This window comes from Leuciscus leuciscus (genome assembly GCF_965113295.1).
Source record: "Leuciscus leuciscus genome assembly, chromosome: 16".
NCBI lineage: Eukaryota > Metazoa > Chordata > Actinopteri > Cypriniformes > Leuciscidae > Leuciscus > Leuciscus leuciscus.
Window position 1 is genome coordinate 32245352 of NC_138740.1, and position 20690 is coordinate 32266041.

Here is a 20690-nt window from a genome sequence, read left to right on the forward strand (position 1 = left end):
TATTATGCTACAAAACTGGAGTTTTTGTGACTTTTAGAACAGGTTTTTTTTTTTTTTTCAGCCTAACTTTTCTATGCTGTCTTATTAAACAAAACACATTTTGGTCAACAGTTTGGAAACATTAATGTTTTTTAATGTTTTTGAAAGTAGTCTCACCAAGGTTGCATTTATTTGATCAAAAATACAGTAAAAGCAGTATGATTGTGAAATATTATTCAAATTTAAATGAACTGGTTTCTGTTGTAATATATTTTTAAATATCATTTATTTCTGTGATGCAAAGCTGAATTTTCAAAAGCCATTATTTTAGTCTTCAGTGTCTCATGATCCTTCAGAATTCATTCTAAGAGCATTTCTTATGATTATCAATGTTGAAAACAGTTTTAGCTGCATATTATATATATATATATATGAAGAGTTCAGATGCAAAAGCCTCTAAGTGCCATCTGGAATTTTCTTCTAGAATGGTCATTTTTATCAAGCTCGTAGATTTAAGTTCAGTAATTTCACTTAAATGACAATTAATAGGTCATTTTCATTGCCATTTAAGTGAAATTACTGAATTTAAATATACAAGCTTGATAAAAATTATCATTCTAGAAGAAAATTTAAGATGGCACTTAGAGGCTTTTGCATCTGAACTCTTCATATATATATAATAATTATACTTTTATTTAGCAAAGGTACATTAAATTCATTTAAAAAGACAGTAAAGAAATGTATGTTTATGTTTTAAATATTATTTTAAAAATGATCAATTCTGTTCTTTTGAACTTTCTATACATTAAAGAGCCGGAAAAAAATAACAGTTTCCACCAAAAGATGAAGCAGCACAACTGTTTTCAACATTGATAATAATAAGAAATATATCTTAAGCAGTAAATCAGCATATTAGAATGATTTCTGAAGGATCATGTGACACTGAAGACTGGAGTAATGATGCTGAAAATTCAGCTTTGATCTCTGGAGTAAATTTTTTTAATATATTACAACAGAAACCAGTTAATTTAAATTGTAATAATATTTCACATTATTACTGTTTTTACTGTATTTTTGATCAAATAAATTCAGCCTTGGGGAGGTTAAGAGACTTCTCTCAAAAACATTAAAAAACCTTAATGTTTCCAAACTTTTGACCAGTACTGTATGTGTATTCAATATATATATATATATATATAGCTTGTAATCTGCATCACATTGTTGTTGTATTTTAATAAACATCTTGCATGACTTTATGGACTTTATGTATGCAAGTACAACTAGCCAGTCTGAACTGTCAATCTTAGCATAGTTGTATCTCTACATTATATTGATAGATGGTACAATGCACTTTATAAACACTTAATGGCATTATGTAATATAATCTTACAGAGAAATGAAACAGACAGCAGTTTATCCACTGTATCAGTGGTCTATTGTGTTCTTGTACTCACCTCCACTGTACCCTGCGCCTCTCGACCCCCCAGAATCCATCGCAGCATGCTGGGCTTTTAAAAAGCCAACTGATTATACATGCAAACGAACGGATTTTGAATGCAAATAAATTAATAAGACAAATCAGTGTCTCTGCATGTTGCGAAACCGCCTGGCGGACACGCGCGCTGCGTTCTGTTGATACTCTTTATTAAAACATAAAATCAGTCGCGTCCACTGAATCTCTATTGGAATGTATTTACAACTATACACATCGAAACACTGTAGCGATCTGTGATTGACAGGACGCGTCTGATACAGTGTGTCAGTTCTGCTCCGGTTCTGCTTTCGATCCAAAAAAAAAACACTTCAGTTACACCGGATAAAGGAGTCAAATCACTGTCGATGTTCGGAAACGTTCATATAAAATCATCTTTTATCACTCTGAGAGCATTTACGACCAGATTTGGCTCTGATCTATGACAGCGACATATCAGCTGCCGACTATAAACAATCTGCGAACTCATGTGACTAACTACGGAAGCTTCAAGGGGACACATGTGACCCAGTGTTTTCGAAGTGAAAAACACCAAAGGTCTACATTTGATAATTCCCTGCAAGTTGGTTTCTAGATGAAAATTTTAATTCTCATATTTAAAACAAATTAAGCAGCAATCTGTGATATTGTGTTTATGTTTTTTTTCTTTTTTTCTGCAAGCTAAAACTCTTGTAGATCATTTATTATGCTTTATGTATTTTTATCATCATAATAATCATCATCATCATTATATTGCTGGTATTATAGTTTATTACAAAAACAAAACATTTTATGTAAACAATATTATTATTGTTATTATTAGTAGTAGTAGTAGTAGTAGTAGTAGTATTTTAAAATGTATTACTGGCTTATATATACAAAGCAAAACATTATCTGCAATATTATGTGTATGTTTTTCTGTAAGAAAATTGTTGCAGGTAATTGAACCTAAATTATGTTTTAGCCCTGTATTATTATTATTATTTTAAATATAGCTGTTCTTGTGGTTCATCACGGAACCGCTAGATGGCAGTATGAACCAACCAACTCGAAACCCCTGTTGTTGAGGCCGTACACGCCTGTGAACTGAGAATCTAACGAGGTTATCCACAGCTTCAGGGATTAAATTCAGTATATTCGAGCATAAATGTCTATGATCTCTTCCCAAATGTATTATTCACACGCATAAAGGCAACAGTATGGCATTTGGCTACAGTATCGCACCTACTGAATGATCAAGTAAATTGATTAAAGTAGGCCTAAGCCTTTCTCTCTGTTGACATTCTGCCTCAGGTCTTCAAAAGAGTGAGAGTGATGGACTCTGTGTGTATGCTGAGTAATTATTTGAGGATTACCATCACCTCACCTTACAGAGATGTGGCCCCTCTCAAAATCCCACAGGGCCCGTGTGACCCTTCGACACACACACACACACACAGAGAGAGAGAGAGAGAGAGAGAGAGAGAGAGAGAGAGAGAGAGAGAGAGAGAGAGAATACAGGCCCACACACTCACAGATGAGCGAATCGCATGTGTTCTCAGATAGAGACGAGTGTGTGAGCGAGTGTGACCTTCATGCTGAGCTCTAGCGTTGATTTCTGATTTAGTGTCAATCCGCTGCGCTTGTCATGCCAGGCGAGGTGCTTTCCACAAGGTAATAGAAAAACTCAAGGGCAGAGAGAGAGCTAGGGGAGGGGAGGAGAAGGAGGGAGATGTAACTGTGTTGGTTATCTGAACAAGGGCCATGAAACAACAGGAATGTCAAAATGCACAAGAAATTAAAGTATTGAAGGAAAGAAATGTTGGCAATTAAAAGTTAATTTACATTTCCTGAAAATAAAATCCATAAAAATGCATAAGGCCTATGTGCAAATATATAGAATCCACACATGTAAGAGAGAGATCAACTGTAGCTGGTTACACCAAGGACCCTTTGTTCAAAATATCGGAAAATATTTGCGTGGTTCCCCCTTGGACGTGGTGCCCCTGGACACTTGCCCAGTTGCCCATGGTTATGCCAAGGACCATAACTATAACTTTGAGGTTTAATAATTGTTCTGATTATGTGCTAACAAGGAAGTCAAAACAACTGTTATAACGACAACGACACGGGAAGGACATCGTTGGAAGCTTGGAATCACTTTCTGTTGATTTTTTTCTATGAACCATAAACATTGCCAGCCAATCAGCATAACTGCAGTGCCCGATTAGAATAAACAGAGCATTTTTGTGGACCCTAATATAGTTATCTTTATAGTTATCGCTGTTGAGGCCCATCCACACCAAGCAGGACAACTATAAACGATATGTGACCCTGGATCACAAAACCAGTCTTATGTTGCACGGGTATATTTGTGGCAATAGCCAACAAAACATTGTATGGGTCAAAATTATAGATTTTTCTTTTATGCCAAAAATCATTAGGATATTAAGTAAAGATCATGTTCCATGAAGATATTTTGTCAATTTCCCACCTTAAATATATAAAACATTTATTTTTGTGAATGGATGCAGCACTATCGCCAATAGAAATGGACAACTTTAAAGGCGAATTTCTCAATATTTCGATTTTTCTGTACCCTCAGATTCCAGATTTTCAAATAGTTGTATCTCGGCAAAATATTGTCCTAACAAACCATACATCAATGGAAAGATTATGTATTCAGCTTTCAGATGATGTATAAATCTCTTTTTTTTTTAAATGACCCACAAGACTGGTTTTGTGGTCCAGGGTCACATATTAGTGTCCATAACAATGCAAGATGACGTTCTGTTTAATTTAAGCGGCCACTTTAAATGCTCTAGCTCTCTAAAGTAAAGTCTGGTGGATTCTGGTTGGCTGTCAATGTTTTTATCGTTCATCAGCTGAAAAAAAAATCATCCAAAAGGTTATTTCAAGGATTGTCCTTCCTCTGTAGGCTACGTGCCATTATCAAAGTTGTGGTGTGGACTCTGCTATTTTTTTACATTTACGATTTTTAAAACTTACTATTGTTGCAGTTATCGTCATTGAACGGGCCTTTTAAGGCCTTCGCTAAAGTTACAACGACAATAGAGCAACAATATCGTTGGAATCACTTTCAGAACTATTTTCCAGCTGATGAACGATAAAAACACTGACAGCCAATCAGAATCCAGGTTCACACCAAGGACGATAACTAAAAAGATAACGATAAATGTTCTAAAAAAAAAAAAAAACATTCTCAATATTAAATAATAGCAGAGTTCACATCATTCACAGCTACAACGATAACGGCACAGAGAAATGATTGGTTAGAATCACTTTAAGAATGATGTTATCCAGCTGATACTGGTCAGATAAAAACAGCCAATCAGAATCCATCCTGCTGTAACGAGCTCGACCATTTAAAGCAACAGACAAGCACGCGCTTAGAATAAACAGAACAATATAGTCCGCTGGTGTGGACACTTTAGTTATCGTTATAGTTTCCGTTATTGGTGTGTGAGCCTTAATTAAATATGCAAATATGACAATGGCATCGTCAGATTTTAAAATTAAAATTAAAAAAAGTTTTGAAATATAACTTTGAAATTTCTAATTTTAATCTAAAGAAATGTGTTGTCATCTACAAAACATGCATTTGGATCGGCATAATGAATTGCAGAAAGTTTTAGGGGAGAAATAATCATTTAAAAAAGGAATTTCAATAGAGTGCTTTGAAATTTTAATTTTGTGCTCAAAATAGGCCTATATTAACACCTGGTCACTATAGCAGTATCATGTCAGACTCAATCAATTCACTGTTCTTAGTTCAGATAGATAACAGAAAATAAGGAAGATCCTACTCTCTCTCTCTCTCTCTCTCTCTCTCTCTCTCTCTCTCTCTCTCTCTCTCACACACACACACACACACACACACACACACTCACTCTCATTCCTTCTCCTCTCCTCTCTCTGGGTCTGTCCATCCAGCGAGAGCAGAATAGATGGATATTCTAAAAGGTGCTGATTTCAGCTATAAACTGTAGGGGGAATGCGTGTGATGTTCAATAAGGCTTTCCCATACAGAGACGGAGTAGAGAAGACGAACTCGTTTATGAGCAACACACAACCCTGTCCTCCCGTATTACCCACACACTAAATTCTGCTTTACACACACACACATACAAACAACAGCAACACTTTGGGGGATTTGTGTGTAGTGTGTATGTTTTTCGCCTACCAAGCAAATACAGGTGGAAATATAGCCAGTAAATCACTATTGCACATGCATTTTTGAACAGAATCAGAATCAGTTTAACTTCCTGAAAGCACCAAGCAGTCCCTTAGCAACCATGAACAAAATAGCAAACACATAGCAACGCCTGGGCAACCAGCCACAACATTCTAGCATCATGATGATGACAAATCTTCAGAAAAGGTCAAAATCAGGGTTGTACAATTTTGTTTTTATGCCTTCTGATACATTAAAAGTGATATTTTTTGTGCTGTCAAATCGATTAATTACAAGTTATGCAATAACATAAAAGTTTTTTAAATATATAAGGTGTGCGAGTATGTGTGTGTGTGTGTGTGTGTGTGTGTGTGTGTGTGTGTGTGTGTGTGTGTGTGTGTGTGTGTGTGTGTGTGTGTGTGTGTGTGAAAGCGTGTGTGAAACTGGTGTGTGTGAAACTTCCTGAAAGCACCAAGCAATCCTTTAGCAACAATATATATATATATATATATATATATATATATATATATATATAAATTGCAATTAATTGATTTGACAGCACTAATAATTTTGTCTTAGATACTAAATCAAACATGCCGCCTGCAATTAAACATGTCAGGAAGATTCCTTTTATGACTCTGTTGTTGTAAAACAACTGTATTTTTGTTGCTTCTCATCATGGCAGCAATCAATTAGGCTGTATTACGTGGAAAAAGGTCATTTGGTTGCATCGAAATCCCATACTTCCCTATATAGGCAAAAACAGTATGTGACAAAAGAAGTATGTCTGAATTCACAGTCCTCATTAAAGGGGTGGTTGATTATGATTTCACTTTTTTAACTTTAGTTAGTGTGTAATGTTGCTGTTTGAGCATAAACAACATCTGCAAAGTTACAATCTCAAAGTTCAAAGCAAAGGGAGATATTTGCTTTTAAAGAAATCACTTTTAAGGACTACAACAAACTGGTAGGGACTACACAAGCTTCCTCCCATTGACATCACAAACCCTAACATTTACATAAACCCCGCCCTAGGGGAACGTGATTTATAGATTATCATGACAGAATATGCTAATCAATGACTAGAAGATAACTACACATAAGCTACATAAATTCATCAACTAACCATTCAGAAATGTCCTGTTGCTTCTACATGTTGTCACTTCTTCTTGAGTCTCTTCATATTTGTCTGACTCGAGTTTGAACATAAAAGGCTAAAAGTTTTAGAAATGTTCAGTGCATGTCCATGTGAGTGCTCTTGAAGAAAAAATTTTTAATGGTCGTGAAGTATGCCTGATTACTAAATACGTAGCCTACCTACTCAAGTTAGTATGCAATTTCATACGCAGCCTATATTCAAGTTGACTGCATTGCATAAAAAAAATTATATGATCAATAAGTAATGACAACATATGTTTTTACATTGCTTTAACTTTATCATAATTAAAACATCCAAGTTGACTGTACTTAATCATTTAAGGCAGCAACTGTTTAGTGTATTTCATATAGTTTACTGTATGCAAGTATATGTAGGCCTAATCCTGTTTTACCGAATGTTTGCTGACTTATCTACGTGTAGCCTACACCAAGTTACGATAATTGTGCTGAAAAAACGGTAGCCTATGTTTTTTAAAATTATTTCTTAAAGTAATTTTACAGCATGTAACCTTGTAACCTCAGCTTTATGTTCTCTCTCTCTCTCTCTCTCTCTTAACTGCATGCCTGTAGTCTCTCACATACGTCCACATGCGCGCGCGCAGACACTGACACACACACACACACACACACACACTTTAGGCCTGGAAAATTAATGAGTTCTCATTCATAACCCAGACAGAGAAAGCTATATTCACCCTCCGATGCTTTATTGACTGATTTCATTTATTTACCAGAGATGGATTGGAGGTAAGCAGGCCACATTCTCCGCTCGGCTCTCTCGCGCAATGCATTGTGGCGGGTCAGTGTTCGCCTCTCTCGTCAGCGTGTGACAAATTAGCTAACGAGGAACGGCCTTCGCATTTCCACAAACTAATTAACCCGGCGGGTACTGAAACAAATTATAATATTTATGTAATATCATCTCGCATCTGTTTGCAAGGTGCACATCCGTATCACCTGATCTCTCTTTTAGACGCATGCACGCGGTCACAAATACAACCTGCCTCCTCACTATAACGCGTTCAAACATGCAGGAGAACCTCTAATATTTTATCAACATGATTCCTGATTTTCAAACACTGAAGGTTGGTTGATTTCGAAGCTCTTGATAACAATCTATAATTTGCAATGCCTCATCACAAAGGCTATAATTGCTTTTAACCTCACGTGGGCCACAATGTATAACTGAAGATTTGACCATTTTGTCATAGCTATAAATGTATGCAACAACGTTCTAACATTATGATTTAATTGGCAAATTTAATTAATTTCATGCTGATCATTTCAGAATCAGCCTAAATGCGTCTTTAGGAATTGGATCAATTATTTCTATAAATAAATAAAAGTGAATCTTACCGGTCCATTTGTGTGGGCAATATGAGCTCAAATATATTCACGTGAGAATATAGGCCTATACGTAACATTTCTTATTTTGGCGTTCTGATCTGGATGTATGAATTATTTCAGGAGCTCTCGTACAGCAGTCATTTTGCGCCATATACATGATTGTAGCCTATTATTATCGCATTGCTCTGTTAGACAGACAGTGATGGCGCGCTCTTGATATTGTATTTGGCTGAGTCCTGATTTCTCATCTATGAGGTCATAGTGCCAAGAGCCCAACAGCCAATCAGAGGACGAGTTAATGTCAACCCCTGCAACGTCGCCAAATAGAGGAAAATGTAGTGTTGGGATAGATAATGACTCGATTTGAAAACACTTAATAACTTTCAATAATAAGCCATTATATGACATTATATAATGCAGATCAATAGTTCATCTACATTCAAATATTATTGTAAATATTCAAATAAAGGTTTGCGACATTTCTAACTAATTTGAACGTGCATTAGGCATAGGTCGGGTAAGCAGCTAATACAATATTACTACATTAAATGTGTATGAAGTTTTACCCAATCCTAAACAAACAAACGTTTCACACACAAGATCTGTTTTTCCCCACGGTGTCCCCAAGAACAACAGAAGATGCGAGCTGTCAATAATGACATATTGAAAATGATTTTATTCGTTAATTTACATTCAATCGTTATAAACATGTTCAGGAAACAAAACAGCCGTTAAGAAGAAGATCAAACATTTAAGAAATTTATATTGGTATAAGCACATACATTAACTTAGAACATATCACAAACTGACCGAATGGGAACAGGTTAAGAATGCTTTATCTACACAAAACATCCTATATAACAGCATATAACAAAGTCATACTTTTCTTTTAAATGACATTTCCCCGTTGTTGTTGTTGTTGTTGTTGATGTTGTTTACCTTGGTCGACACATGCAGTCAAGTTTCTTAATTCTTTTGGAGATATTTTCCTTTCTTTCATCCACCGTCTTAAAATTTAAACGAGTTTCTCCCATAATAACAATAATAAGGATGATAATAAGAATAATACTAAAAACGAGTGCACCGTCGCTCGGCTTGTTTCTCTGAGATCAAATGCAAATAAATACATTGCAAAAGTGCAGATTGTTTTCTGTCCAGGGAGAAGACATTTGCGCACAGTTACATTTGCAAAAAGAAAGTGCTAATAAAAATAAATAAATAAATAAATAAATAAATATGCTTTTTTTTCAGCCTATGACGCTTTAGGTTTTATTTCCATCAGGAGCGCACAGTTCATGTGTGGTGTGTTTACTAGAGGACAGTCGTATCCGTACACTTCCTTGTGCGTCACTTAGCCAGAAATGAAGGGTGGACGAGAAACAGGGGGTGAACAGCACGTCAAAATATTAGGTGAAACTCATGGACACTGTGTGCTCGAGCGCTTTGCGGCGCAGGGACGCGATGCTCGTTCCTCTCCAGACGTCAGAGTCCGGGGAGCTACACAGCTGAGGCGAGCCGGTCACATTGTTGGGGCTAGAGAGCGACGCGGGCACCATACCGGGGAAGGTGGGTTGGTAGAGGTGGGACTGGAGACCGGAACCATTGGAGGACATGTTGGACAGGCTCATGGAGTTGTGCGGCGGTCCCGCGCCAAGGCTGCACTGGGATAGAGACTGTGCCATGGCTTGTTGTCGGCCTAGGGAAGTTGGTAACTGCAGCTGTGAGACTCCCGGCATCCCAGCCGCCGCCCAGCGGGTGTCATTAGCGTGAAAAGAGCACAGGCTATCGCCCATGGCTGCCGCGGCCGCCGCGGCGGAGGGGAACTGCGGTAGGCCGTGGTGGTGATTGGGCAGCAAAGTGCCCGGAGCGCGGAACACGTTCGTGGTCTTCTTGCGCTTCTTCCATTTGGCGCGTCGGTTCTGAAACCAAACCTGCAGGAAGAGGGAACAAAAAAAGAGCTCTCACAATACTGCTTATAAAATGCATTTAATAAGCAAGTTTAACAAAACATCCATTTAACAAGATCTCCCAATGAGAAATTGTGTGACTGTGACAAGAATATACAGTAACAAAAAGACAAATTCATCCATATGTTCACTATAAAATAAGAAGACAATACATCTTAAAACACAAGATATTGTGTGTGTGTGTGTGTGTGTGTGTGTGTGTGTGTGTGTGTGTGTGTGTGTGTGTGTGTGTGTGTGTGTGTGTGTGTGTGTGTGTGTGTGTGTGTGTGTGTGTGTGTTTAAAACAAGAACCAAAAGTTATTATAATGTCGCAATGTAGATTACTTAATAGCAATGTTTTGGCTTTTGAGTTCTTAAAAATATAGAGAATAAAACGCATAAAATAAAACGAATTGTTTTAAAGATATAATAAATAAATGAAATGCGCAAAACAATTATCTGCACTTTACAAACCAGAAAAATATGATTATTTTGCATTCTTATGGCACTTATGCATTAGTTTATTTGTTTGTATGTTATTAGTAGGCCTAATATGAAAATGAAGAAAAAAAAATATAGCCAAAAATGTCTTATTTTTATTAAGATTTTTGCTTGTTTGTTTGTCTTTTGCTTCTCTCCTTGATAAACGTCTCGACATCACAAAATTGCGCTATAAATGCTGACCGAAACGATAAGGAATCATAATATTTAGACTCTCCATTATTATGTGCTCGATTTTAAAACACCAGTGCGTAAAAAGGCCCACGGTAAATGGCTCACACGGTGTTTATTTCCCGAGGTCCTTCGGGTTTATAGAGATCTCATGCGCGCTCACAATGATTAACGAGCAGATTCTGACCCAACGAAAGGGGAAGAGAAAAAATGTGAAGGGGTTCATATTAGATCCCCCGAATCCCACTCCACGCAGCCAGCCGTGAAATCCGGACTCAAATGCATTACACTTCAGAGGATAAAAGAAAATGCAATTTCTCATACCATTAAAAAAAGACAGAGCAGCATCCGCGCGCAGGCCATTAAGACGTGCACGCTGACAGACCTATTTCACGAGACCGCAAAACAAACCTAGTGTGCTGTTTCAGATGTGCTTACGGAAGATCACCGCGCGGTCATTTCTTTTTTATGCAAGTAAAATAGTTGCATCCGAGCTCATGCCTGCTAATTATGATGATTATTATTTTACGCAGAACAGTCTTACGCATTGAGCTTAATAAGCCTGTTAAGTTATAAATAATTCTGAAATTGGTTGATAATAATGGGCTTGATTTTATTGCACTATCAACTTGAAAAGCTATACATATATAATGAGCCTCTGTACATCAGAGAGAGAGAGAGAGAGAGCGCTGGAATGCCGCGCGCGCTCGTTGATTCTTACATTTATCTCGCGGGTTCATTTACCGCTGCATTTGCGACTGACCACCAATCACAGGAGCAGCACGAGTCATAATCTTATCAAAGTGATTAAGATATCGGTCTGCTCCGATGGCTGCGATAACAATAATGGTATTGTAAAAGGAAAACGACCCGAACGACAAAATAATGAGAATCGCCGCATGTTTTAAATGGGTTCACATTCAAAAGCCAAGGAAATGTTGATATAGAAACGTAATCGGAATCAAATACAAATAGGCCTAGTAATGTGTAACAGCAATATTAATTTTTATAATACAAAAACAACCATAATTTAAACCTTTATGATGGTGGTATTTTGGGCTGTGGAGGTGATAAACACGATTCATAATCATAATTGGATACTCGTGTGATAGGGGTTAAAGTAATGTTTGTGTTATTATTTTGTTTAAAATAATGTTTATTTTAAAATAGAAAATAAAAAGAGAAAATATGCTACTATTGATAAGACAAAATAAATAAATAGGACACACTGTCGCATTAAAAAAAATATTTACGCTTAATATCAATATGAATTTAACAGTTACGACAGTTTCTCAAAATTTTTTCATTATTTAGATTTTTTCATGCATTAATCTTGATGATGAAGCTCATTCGGAGATGTTTTCACGAGTTTGAAGGGTGTTTTCATATTTTTACACGGTTATTTTCATGTAGGCTAATTGTTTTTTGCACGTTTTGTCGACAAACTTTAAATCTCGGCTCATCGTGTAAAAAACATAAATGCAAATTCTCATTACTCTATATTTAAAATTTAATATAGAGAAATTATATAAAATATATATAAAAATATCAAATAAAAAAAAATGCTGCATTTTTGAAAATAAGTTACAACACGTTATAATTTCCTGCTGTTTTTAGGACTAGGCTATAGCCTTCGTATTTTTAAGAATATAAGATACGTATTTGAATAACCTATATTATAAATATTTAGCATGCATTATAATGTCCACGATATAGACAATACTTGATATATGCCATTTATAATAAATATAATCAGACTAAAATAGTTTAAAAAAAATTAAACTCGACCAAAATCACTATTTGTTTTTGTCGAATATATCTTGCTTTAGATTTGTCTCTCTTTTCTTTTCTTTTTTTCTTTTTTCATTTCAAACATAATATTGCAGGTAGCTTACAATAACACCTTCTCTATTGTATTGAAATATCTGATAAATACAATGTTACTGTCGATTCAACAACGATTATCATATGAATACAACAATCCGAAACCTGTGATGATCTTCTCCACTCACCTGCACGCGTGATTCCGTCAAGCCGATCCGGAGCGCGAGCTCCTCCCGCATGAAGATGTCCGGATAGTGGGTTTTGGCGAAGCTGCGTTCCAGCTCGTTAAGCTGAGCCGGAGTAAAGCGAGTCCGGTGCCGTTTCTGTTTCTGACTCTGACTCTGCTGCCCGCCGGACTGGCTGGGGTTCTGTTGCTGCTGCTGTTGCTTCTCCTGTTCCTTACTGTTCACCGCTACACCCGACGGATTGGATCCAGCACTGTTGATATCGTCTCCGGGAAGAAGGGTGGCCCCTTCCACTGCATCGGAGACCGGGGCAAGTTCTCCGGGGTGTCCCGAGTCAGTCCCGCCGCCGCCCAGCCTGCATTTCAATGCCTCCCTGTGACCCAGAAGCTCGGCCGCGGCATCCTTCATCCCTGAAACAGAGAATTGGACAAAACCGAGTGAGCTCAAAACCAACACCAAACATTGCTGAAAAAGAAAGAAGTGTTAGTGCAGAATATCATTTTTCTTGACAGTCACAAGCAAGCATTATTCTTATGCATCTACAAATTGAAACTAGCATTACATACATAACGTGCAAATAATGGTAAAATATTTTAAGACTAGCTCAGAACAACAACACAGCAGAATGACATCTTTTAAAATAACTAATTCCATTTAAATCTCCTCAATATCTTGGAAAACGACTAAATCAAATTACTGCGTAATATAATAATAATGATTACTTCTCCAATGAATTAGCTCGCTTAAATCGAATTAAGATAAAATAAGAGACAAATTGTCAATTTTCACTGCTTGATTTAGATGAAAAGAGTCCTCCAGCTTACAGTAGAGTTGCAGACCGGAGTTTGGCGTTGATAACTCACCGAGGCGAGCATCCAGCAGGTCGGCGTGCGAAAGCATCGCGCACCGCTCCAGGGCGAAATGCTTTCCCAAAAAAATCTCTATGACTTTAAACTATTTAAAAAATATATATGGCCTAAATGAAAGCAAATTCGGTTTGTGGTTAAAAAGGAGGTTCCTTGCATTATAATGTCCTTTAGAGGAACTGGGAGGCGCTTAATAGTTGAATGAACCCATGAGCTCCTTCAAATAAGAGCCAATCAGCGTTGAAGCCTGCAGTGTCAGATGCGCGAAGCCTCTCTTGCTGCCCTCCCAAGTTCATCTCTCCTCGTTTTTGATCCCGACTCCCAAATTATAACCTTTAAAATGACCTCTTTCAGAAAGCTCTTCGAGAAACTCCCTCATTCCCTCAGAATTGGTTTAATTGAGCGTGATGCCAGAATCATTGAGGGGCCCCTGATTATTTGAGGAGAAACATCGAATTAAACTATTGTTATATAAACGTGTCATCCTTATCAAATCCATATGGTTTAGTAATGGCTTCCCAAAGTTTATTACTGGGCTAAACGATTAAACCATGCTCTCTTTATTATATGAACTCATTTGCTTGGTTTTTATGCGCTTATATTAGATAAAAAAAATATGTATTAAAAAAACGAGCAGGTTTCCAAATGACCCCGTCGCGTTTTAATTATAAGGTTATTCTTAATTTTGCAGCACTTTTGTCATTTAATCGTAAGTGATAATTTCACGTTTCCTCGTGAAAAAAAAAAAAAAAGGCCTTCGTGTCGTGGCATGTCCAACTCGCGCCTTTTGGAGACGAAGTGAACCTCTTCTAATGTTTCTAGTAGCCCGGGGCAGCCAACAACAAAGTTTAGATTAGCCATATATCTCAAACCAGGGTAATTTTCAACATCATTAGGCTTTTATGTAATTAGTGCCAAATCTATAAGCTTTTTATTACGATTATTAGCGGGATCAGTATAAATTAGGGCTGATTTAGTAGTGTTTAGGCCCGACTGTCACGGCGGGAGGAACTTGGAGTAAATGATATGTGAGCAAATTAGGTGCATAATTCGGTGGAAAGTCAAAGTCAGAAATGTGCTTCCAGAAACAGGGATACCCCCACGAAGGGAAAGGGGGGAGTGCGAGGACTTTCGCACCAAAATAGATACATTTAGACTTTAAACACTCTACGCTGACAAATTGTATTCGTTGCATTGATTTTTCATCCAATTGCCCCAAATTAACTTGATTTATTTCATGCAAAGAACACTCAACTGCCAGCCCAGCCCGTTTAACCAATAAACGAACATGCATTTACTCCAATTAACACAATAGCTTTTGTCACACATGGAACCGATGAAAAATATCGGACAACCAGTGCAAACAGGCTCTAAGCAGATGTCAGTGGGATGGTTTGAAGAAGGCTACTCTTTTATTTGCAAGAGTGAATAGTGTCTTTTCACTGCGCACAAAGGACGCGTCCGAGCGAGAAACTTTCGACTCTCTTTTTTTTTTTTTTTTGACAAGCCACCAATCTGGTGTTAAGAACAAGAGTGCGCGCCTCCAGTCGCCGGGTCAGACGCGACTCTTGACTCGCCGGGGAAATGTATGCCTCGCTGAAAATGAGGAAAGGAAGAGAGTGCGGATTCAATTTGGAAACAATTGTTCTTGCGCTGCGTTTTGATATCCGAAATGTCAGAGAAGGCGAACGAGGCACCGGGCGAGTAATGGAAGATCTCGGGTTTGTGTTCATCTCACACTTTCCTTTTGTCCAGGAAATAGACTGTTCTTTGTACGGGGCTTCTTTTTTTTCTTTTTTTTTAATTGGGATGTGGATATGGCTTTATACCAGAGACGTAAATCTAAATCGAACACGGTTCTGTTATTTGATCCTGTTGGAGTTGTAATAATTTTCATTCTACATGCACCCTTAAAAAATAAAGGTTCCTCAATTCTTCTATTCAAAGGACCATCTTATTTTCAAATGCCAGCTTGAGTTGTTTATATGGTTCTTTGGAGATTAAAAACGTCAAGATCAAATTATTCGTTTACGGATCATTTCTGGTTCTAAGTGGAACCTTTATTTTTAAGAGTATGTTTAAGATATCTAAAATTATGCTCGTGCATGAACTAACACTTTTGTCATCGCTGCTCACATGTGTATTTTTCCTCGCGTATCATAGCAAGACAAAACCAAACAAATGCATTACCTCAACAATAACGATCATTTGAAATCATTACATTGTTTGGCCCGAAACACAGTTGCCGCGTGATTGATAGCGCGCTTCATTTTACGACTTTTCAATGGCTCGATCCTTTTATAGCTGTACAAACAGAAGTGAATCACTCTTCTGGAGGAGCACGGTCATATTTAACCGACTAAAAGTGCGACAGACGCCTAACGATGCTTATGAGTGAAAGAAGGGCTGCCTGAACTTCATAAAATATAAACACACATATCGTGTGCAAGCTGAGACCCTCAATTAAAATCCCCATATTGCTTGGTTTTGTCTTTATTCGGCTGTAAGAGGGGTTTTGTGCCTCGGATCAAGTGTTTTTTCCCTAATAAATAAGTTTTAGATTGTTGCACACAAACAGAGCAAGGGCTGAAAACTGTCTGGCTGAAAACACCTTGGCTTGCTCTAATGCAATTCATTCCGTCTGTTTACCTCGTAAAATGTACAGATTGAATTTCTGTACACCAATACCCGGCCTGCAGCCAGCAAGGGGATTTCAAGCTTTATTTGTGAAACGCGAAGCGAAGCAAAACATTTTATTAAATGCATTTGAGGGGGATACACAACTGTTTCCTGACCTCACCAGTAATGAAAAAAAAAAAAAAAAAAGTCTCCAGGTCCTCTGAGCTACAGCTAAAGGTGGCGATTACAACTAAAGTTCAAGAATCAACACTATAAAAACCTATCGAACAAAAAGCCATATGCTAACAGACATAATACACATCTATATTCATTTTATTATATATTTATTATGTGTACACTAATAATATACATTTAAATTGTTATTATGATTTGTATGCACACAAAACACTACAAATAATGTAAATATGTAATATAAAACCACCACCACTAATAATATTAATAATTGCATTAATCAAAAATAAGGCCAACAGACAGAGCTCCTTATAGTTTTTTTTTTTTTTTGTCCAAATAATTGAAAGTAGCCTAATTCCACACTGTAAAAAAAATAAAATATATATATATATATTTATTTTCATGATTTATCACAACATGTTTTCTTTTGTCAAATCAAATCAATAATTTATGTGGTTCAGATAACATAATATTTAGAGTTTCTGTTGATTAAACCAATCTCCTTTATTGTATTAACTAAAAAAAATTAATTTCAATGAACTCAACATTTTAAGGCAATCATGTTACTTTGAGTTAAACCAACAAAATACAAATTGGAGTGTTGTGTGTACAAATTGTGTGTGTCCCCTTCAAATATGATTTGATGCATTAAAAACTATAACATTTTATAATAAATTCAAAGACTCACAAAACAGTTGGCACATGTTGGGATTGATAAATCAGTGTAAAGTTAAAACAAACACATTTAACGGTTACAACAGCAATCATTTTTATAACTTTAAAACAATACATTATTATAAAATATATATTTATTATAATAATAAATGTATAATATTTATTCATATTATAAACTACTTTATTAGTCCTTTGCTCACAGGGATTACAAAAGTTATGCATGGATGATATTGTCTGTGTGTGTGTGTGTGTGTGTGGGGGGGGGGGGGGGGGGGAGAGAGAGAGAGAGAGAGAGAGAGAGAGAGAGAGAGAGAGAGAGAGAGTAATTTGGGAGGTGATTCAGAAGCAAAGCTGAGTTGCATCTCTCTCTCCCACCAGATAGCGTTAACAAGCTCGCATCAATCTTACACTGCATATAAATAAAAATAGACAAACAAACAAACTCGCGCCCTGCAAGTTAATGCGGCGCATCTGAGTGGAAAGTAGACATTTTCACGCGCTCTGGAGATGAGGAGTGACTTTTAATAAAATCACAAGAAAAACAAATGTAATTCTGAACGCGGTCTGGAGCTGAGAGGATTCTGCTCCCTCACTCCTCATTGTGGAGTGATTTTCAACGAGGCTTTTGTTAGACTGTCACCATCTTATGGCCTTCATATCCACCATCACATCTGTCCCACAAGGTACACTGACACATGCTTTACACATTTCCACACATCGTTTTCCTTCTACACCAACACATAGAAACTCGTTAGGTGGAAATTTCAGGACAAAATTACAGACTAATAATCAATTACTCGACCATTTGCACATATAAGCAAACATTTTTATAATAAAAAATAAATAAAATGATATTAAAACACATTATAACTAAGAATGAATAAATTATAATAAAGGAATGATTTAGGCCAACTTTATTTATGATAAAAGATCAAATCACCCAATTCACAGTCAACTTGTCGCGTTAAAAATTAAGTGGTGCGTGAAGAAAAGTTTTTATGTGCACCAATAAAAGACAGACACACACACACCTTCCCTTTGAGCCTATTATTAAATAATAATATAGATGATGATTTATTCAGCCATAAAATACATAGTTTCAGTAACAACAACAACAATAATTAATTATTATGCGGTTTTGTGGGAAATATTTTTAAACCACTTTTCCATCCGATGACGTCCACAAAAGGAAGTTTCGTGTAATAAAGCCTATTTATGAGTATTTTGAGCTATTTTACTCCCAATGACGCGCAACTACAATGTATGTTTGTTTGCTTATCCATCATCATGGGGACTCATGTTATATATAGCCTACTGATTTAGCTCATACAAATGTTTCTGCATTTTTTTATTTTTTTTTATATTAAAAATGTATTTACTTAGCGATTTGAAGTCTGTCCTTGTGGGCACATTCGGTCCACACAATAGGCAAAAGCTGCTCCACCACACCCTTACAGATGCGGCATTCTCCGCTCATGCAGTTCCACGCCGGAATGTGATTCACGGGGCGTCTATATTCACTCAATTAGAGAATTCTAAAGAGAAAATCGATCGTCCATCTGCAGAAATGCCAGTTTAACAAATTAGATTCTTGTTTCGTGCAGGTGATGCGGTGACAGTCGGGGGGATTAAAGGTAATAAGTTGTTGTGTTTTAGCTGGAGGAGGAGGAGGGGTGATGAAGAACCCCCCGCACACCCCCACATCCATCAGGTGCTCGGTTCCTCCGGTCGCGCGAGCAGGCTCAGGTAGCGCGCGCCCGCCGCCGCATCTCATGCTCCAATTAGAGGCGCTGCCCTCCGAACGGACTCGATTAGACCGTGATTTATCCGAAAGAAATATAATTATGGCTCCAAATAAAATAATCAGCATTGAAGAGCGATTTCCTTAACGAGATGGAGCGGTTGGGTGTCACGGAGTGGCGGCGCCTCATTAGCGCTATAATGAGGCTTCGGGGTGAACCCGATAATTATCGAAATCTGTAGAATGAAGACCAAGCCAAATGGAACCCGAATTCATCTGCTCCTTCGGCTTTAAAAAAAAAAAAAACTAAAAACTAAAACATATTTTAAAACACACCGAATTAGGCGGAACTATACAGACTTAGGAAATGCGATTCTGGGATGAACCTGATATAAACCCATTCAATTATTTATGTCAGTGAGGAAACACCCTTTGAAAAGGAACAAATCCTAATCACAATAGTGCAACCTTACTGGGAAATGCCTGGAGAAATAGATATTCCTTTTAGGATATCAAAAAAAACAACAACAAAAAAACGTGTTCTTCAGATTGCCACACAAGAGAAATATTTACAAAATAAGAACTTACAAAATAAGTTCCATAAGTTATTGCATAATATCGAATGACTGTAGTTTTTCTTTTAAGGAAAACGCTTGAGGGACATTAATTGTTCTTTTGAGGCATCTTCAAACAAACAGAAAAAAAAATAAAACATTTTTTAGATATAGGCCTATGATCCCAAAAAGTATTTTAATCACACCCCAAAAATGCCTGACTGTCATAGTATGTCGTCATACATGTCATAGGATAACATACTACAAAACATACTTTTTGGCATTGGGAGAGGAAAATTAAAATAGAAATAAAAAAATAAAATCACGATTTGTTTTCAGTGGATCAATCATCTTTAGTTCACACAACTGTTGTTTCACTAACTTTTGACAATCACAAAGTGTCCTTACAATAGGCTATCTATCATTTTATTAAAACATTAAATTCTTATTCCGAAATGGCAAAATTGTGATTACGCCAGCTTTCTTAAAAATAAAGTCACCTGGTTTGACATTTTGTTTTCTAATGCGATGACATTCATACATGTTTAAGTTTGACTTGAGTGTTTCAAATAAAATCATTGAAATATTAAGCTATCATAAAGAACATATCTGAAGAGCTTTCCCCTGCATGTTCTGTTTTTTGGTTCAGGATTTACCTTGATAATGCAGATTGCAATATCTGAGACAGGGATAAGCTTGAAGCAATCTCTCCCAAAGGATCAGCAACAGGCCCTCCATTATCAAATATTCATAGCCTACACAAAATACAACCAGAATTCAAATCATGTAATTATGTTGCACAGCAAAAATATATTTATGCACTCCGTGTTACTCCAGCTAATAGGTCAAAGCATGTGCAGGTGACGAGTCTGGTGCTTGCATGAGAGAATCTGGCCAGCGGAGGTCAGTGTCCTTTCAGGAGAGCTGGAAATATGCTCTCATCATGCATTAGTTTTTCCTGCTATACCTGTCTCCCTCCGCATGCGGGAAAGCAAAAGCCTGTCCATCAGGTTCACATTCTGCATTCATTACTGCAGCCCTATGAGAAGGGAAACATATGGCATCTTATTTGATAACTCAAGGCCTGCTTTGTGTATTCTTATTAAGTCTTAAACAACACACACCTGCAGCAGGAATAAACGCGAAAGGCTTACATTAATCAAAGACGTGTCACAATTCTTCCTTTCCCAGCAGGTGAAGCTATAATCTATAAAGGTGAAACACAGTAACAGACTGGAGATACAGAGCTTCATTTAGCTCATTTTATAATCAATGATGAAACGGGAA

The 20690-nt window shown here is 37.0% G+C and overlaps 2 protein-coding genes across 4 annotated transcripts in view; both read right to left on the minus strand.

Moving 5' to 3' along the window:
- The window catches only part of wdr41 (WD repeat domain 41), a 10421-nt gene extending 8474 nt beyond the window's left edge, over positions 1-1947 (minus strand). Inside the window, exon 1 of the mRNA XM_082140618.1 lies at positions 1434-1947. Coding sequence (XP_081996744.1) covers positions 1434-1481 — 48 coding nt within the window. The 5' untranslated portion in view covers positions 1482-1947. The remainder of the gene's footprint in view (positions 1-1433) is intronic.
- Positions 1948-8792: 6845 nt separating this feature from the next.
- On the minus strand, positions 8793-20688 carry otpa (orthopedia homeobox a). Of its 3 annotated transcripts, XM_082142024.1 has the most exons (5): positions 20558-20688; positions 20269-20442; positions 20060-20158; positions 12760-13166; positions 8793-10060 (listed from the first exon to the last, which is right to left on the minus strand). In XM_082142024.1, exons 3-5 carry the CDS (start codon positions 20139-20141, stop codon positions 9536-9538), a joined length of 1014 nt encoding a protein of 337 aa, XP_081998150.1. In that variant the 5' UTR covers positions 20142-20158; positions 20269-20442; positions 20558-20688; the 3' UTR covers positions 8793-9535. The 3 variants fall into 3 exon arrangements, with proteins under 3 accessions (XP_081998150.1, XP_081998152.1, XP_081998151.1); XM_082142026.1 differs by lacking the exons at positions 20060-20158; positions 20269-20442; positions 20558-20688 and adding an exon at positions 13620-19555; XM_082142025.1 differs by lacking the exons at positions 20060-20158; positions 20269-20442; positions 20558-20688 and adding an exon at positions 13581-19555.
- Positions 20689-20690: the final 2 nt, after the last annotated feature.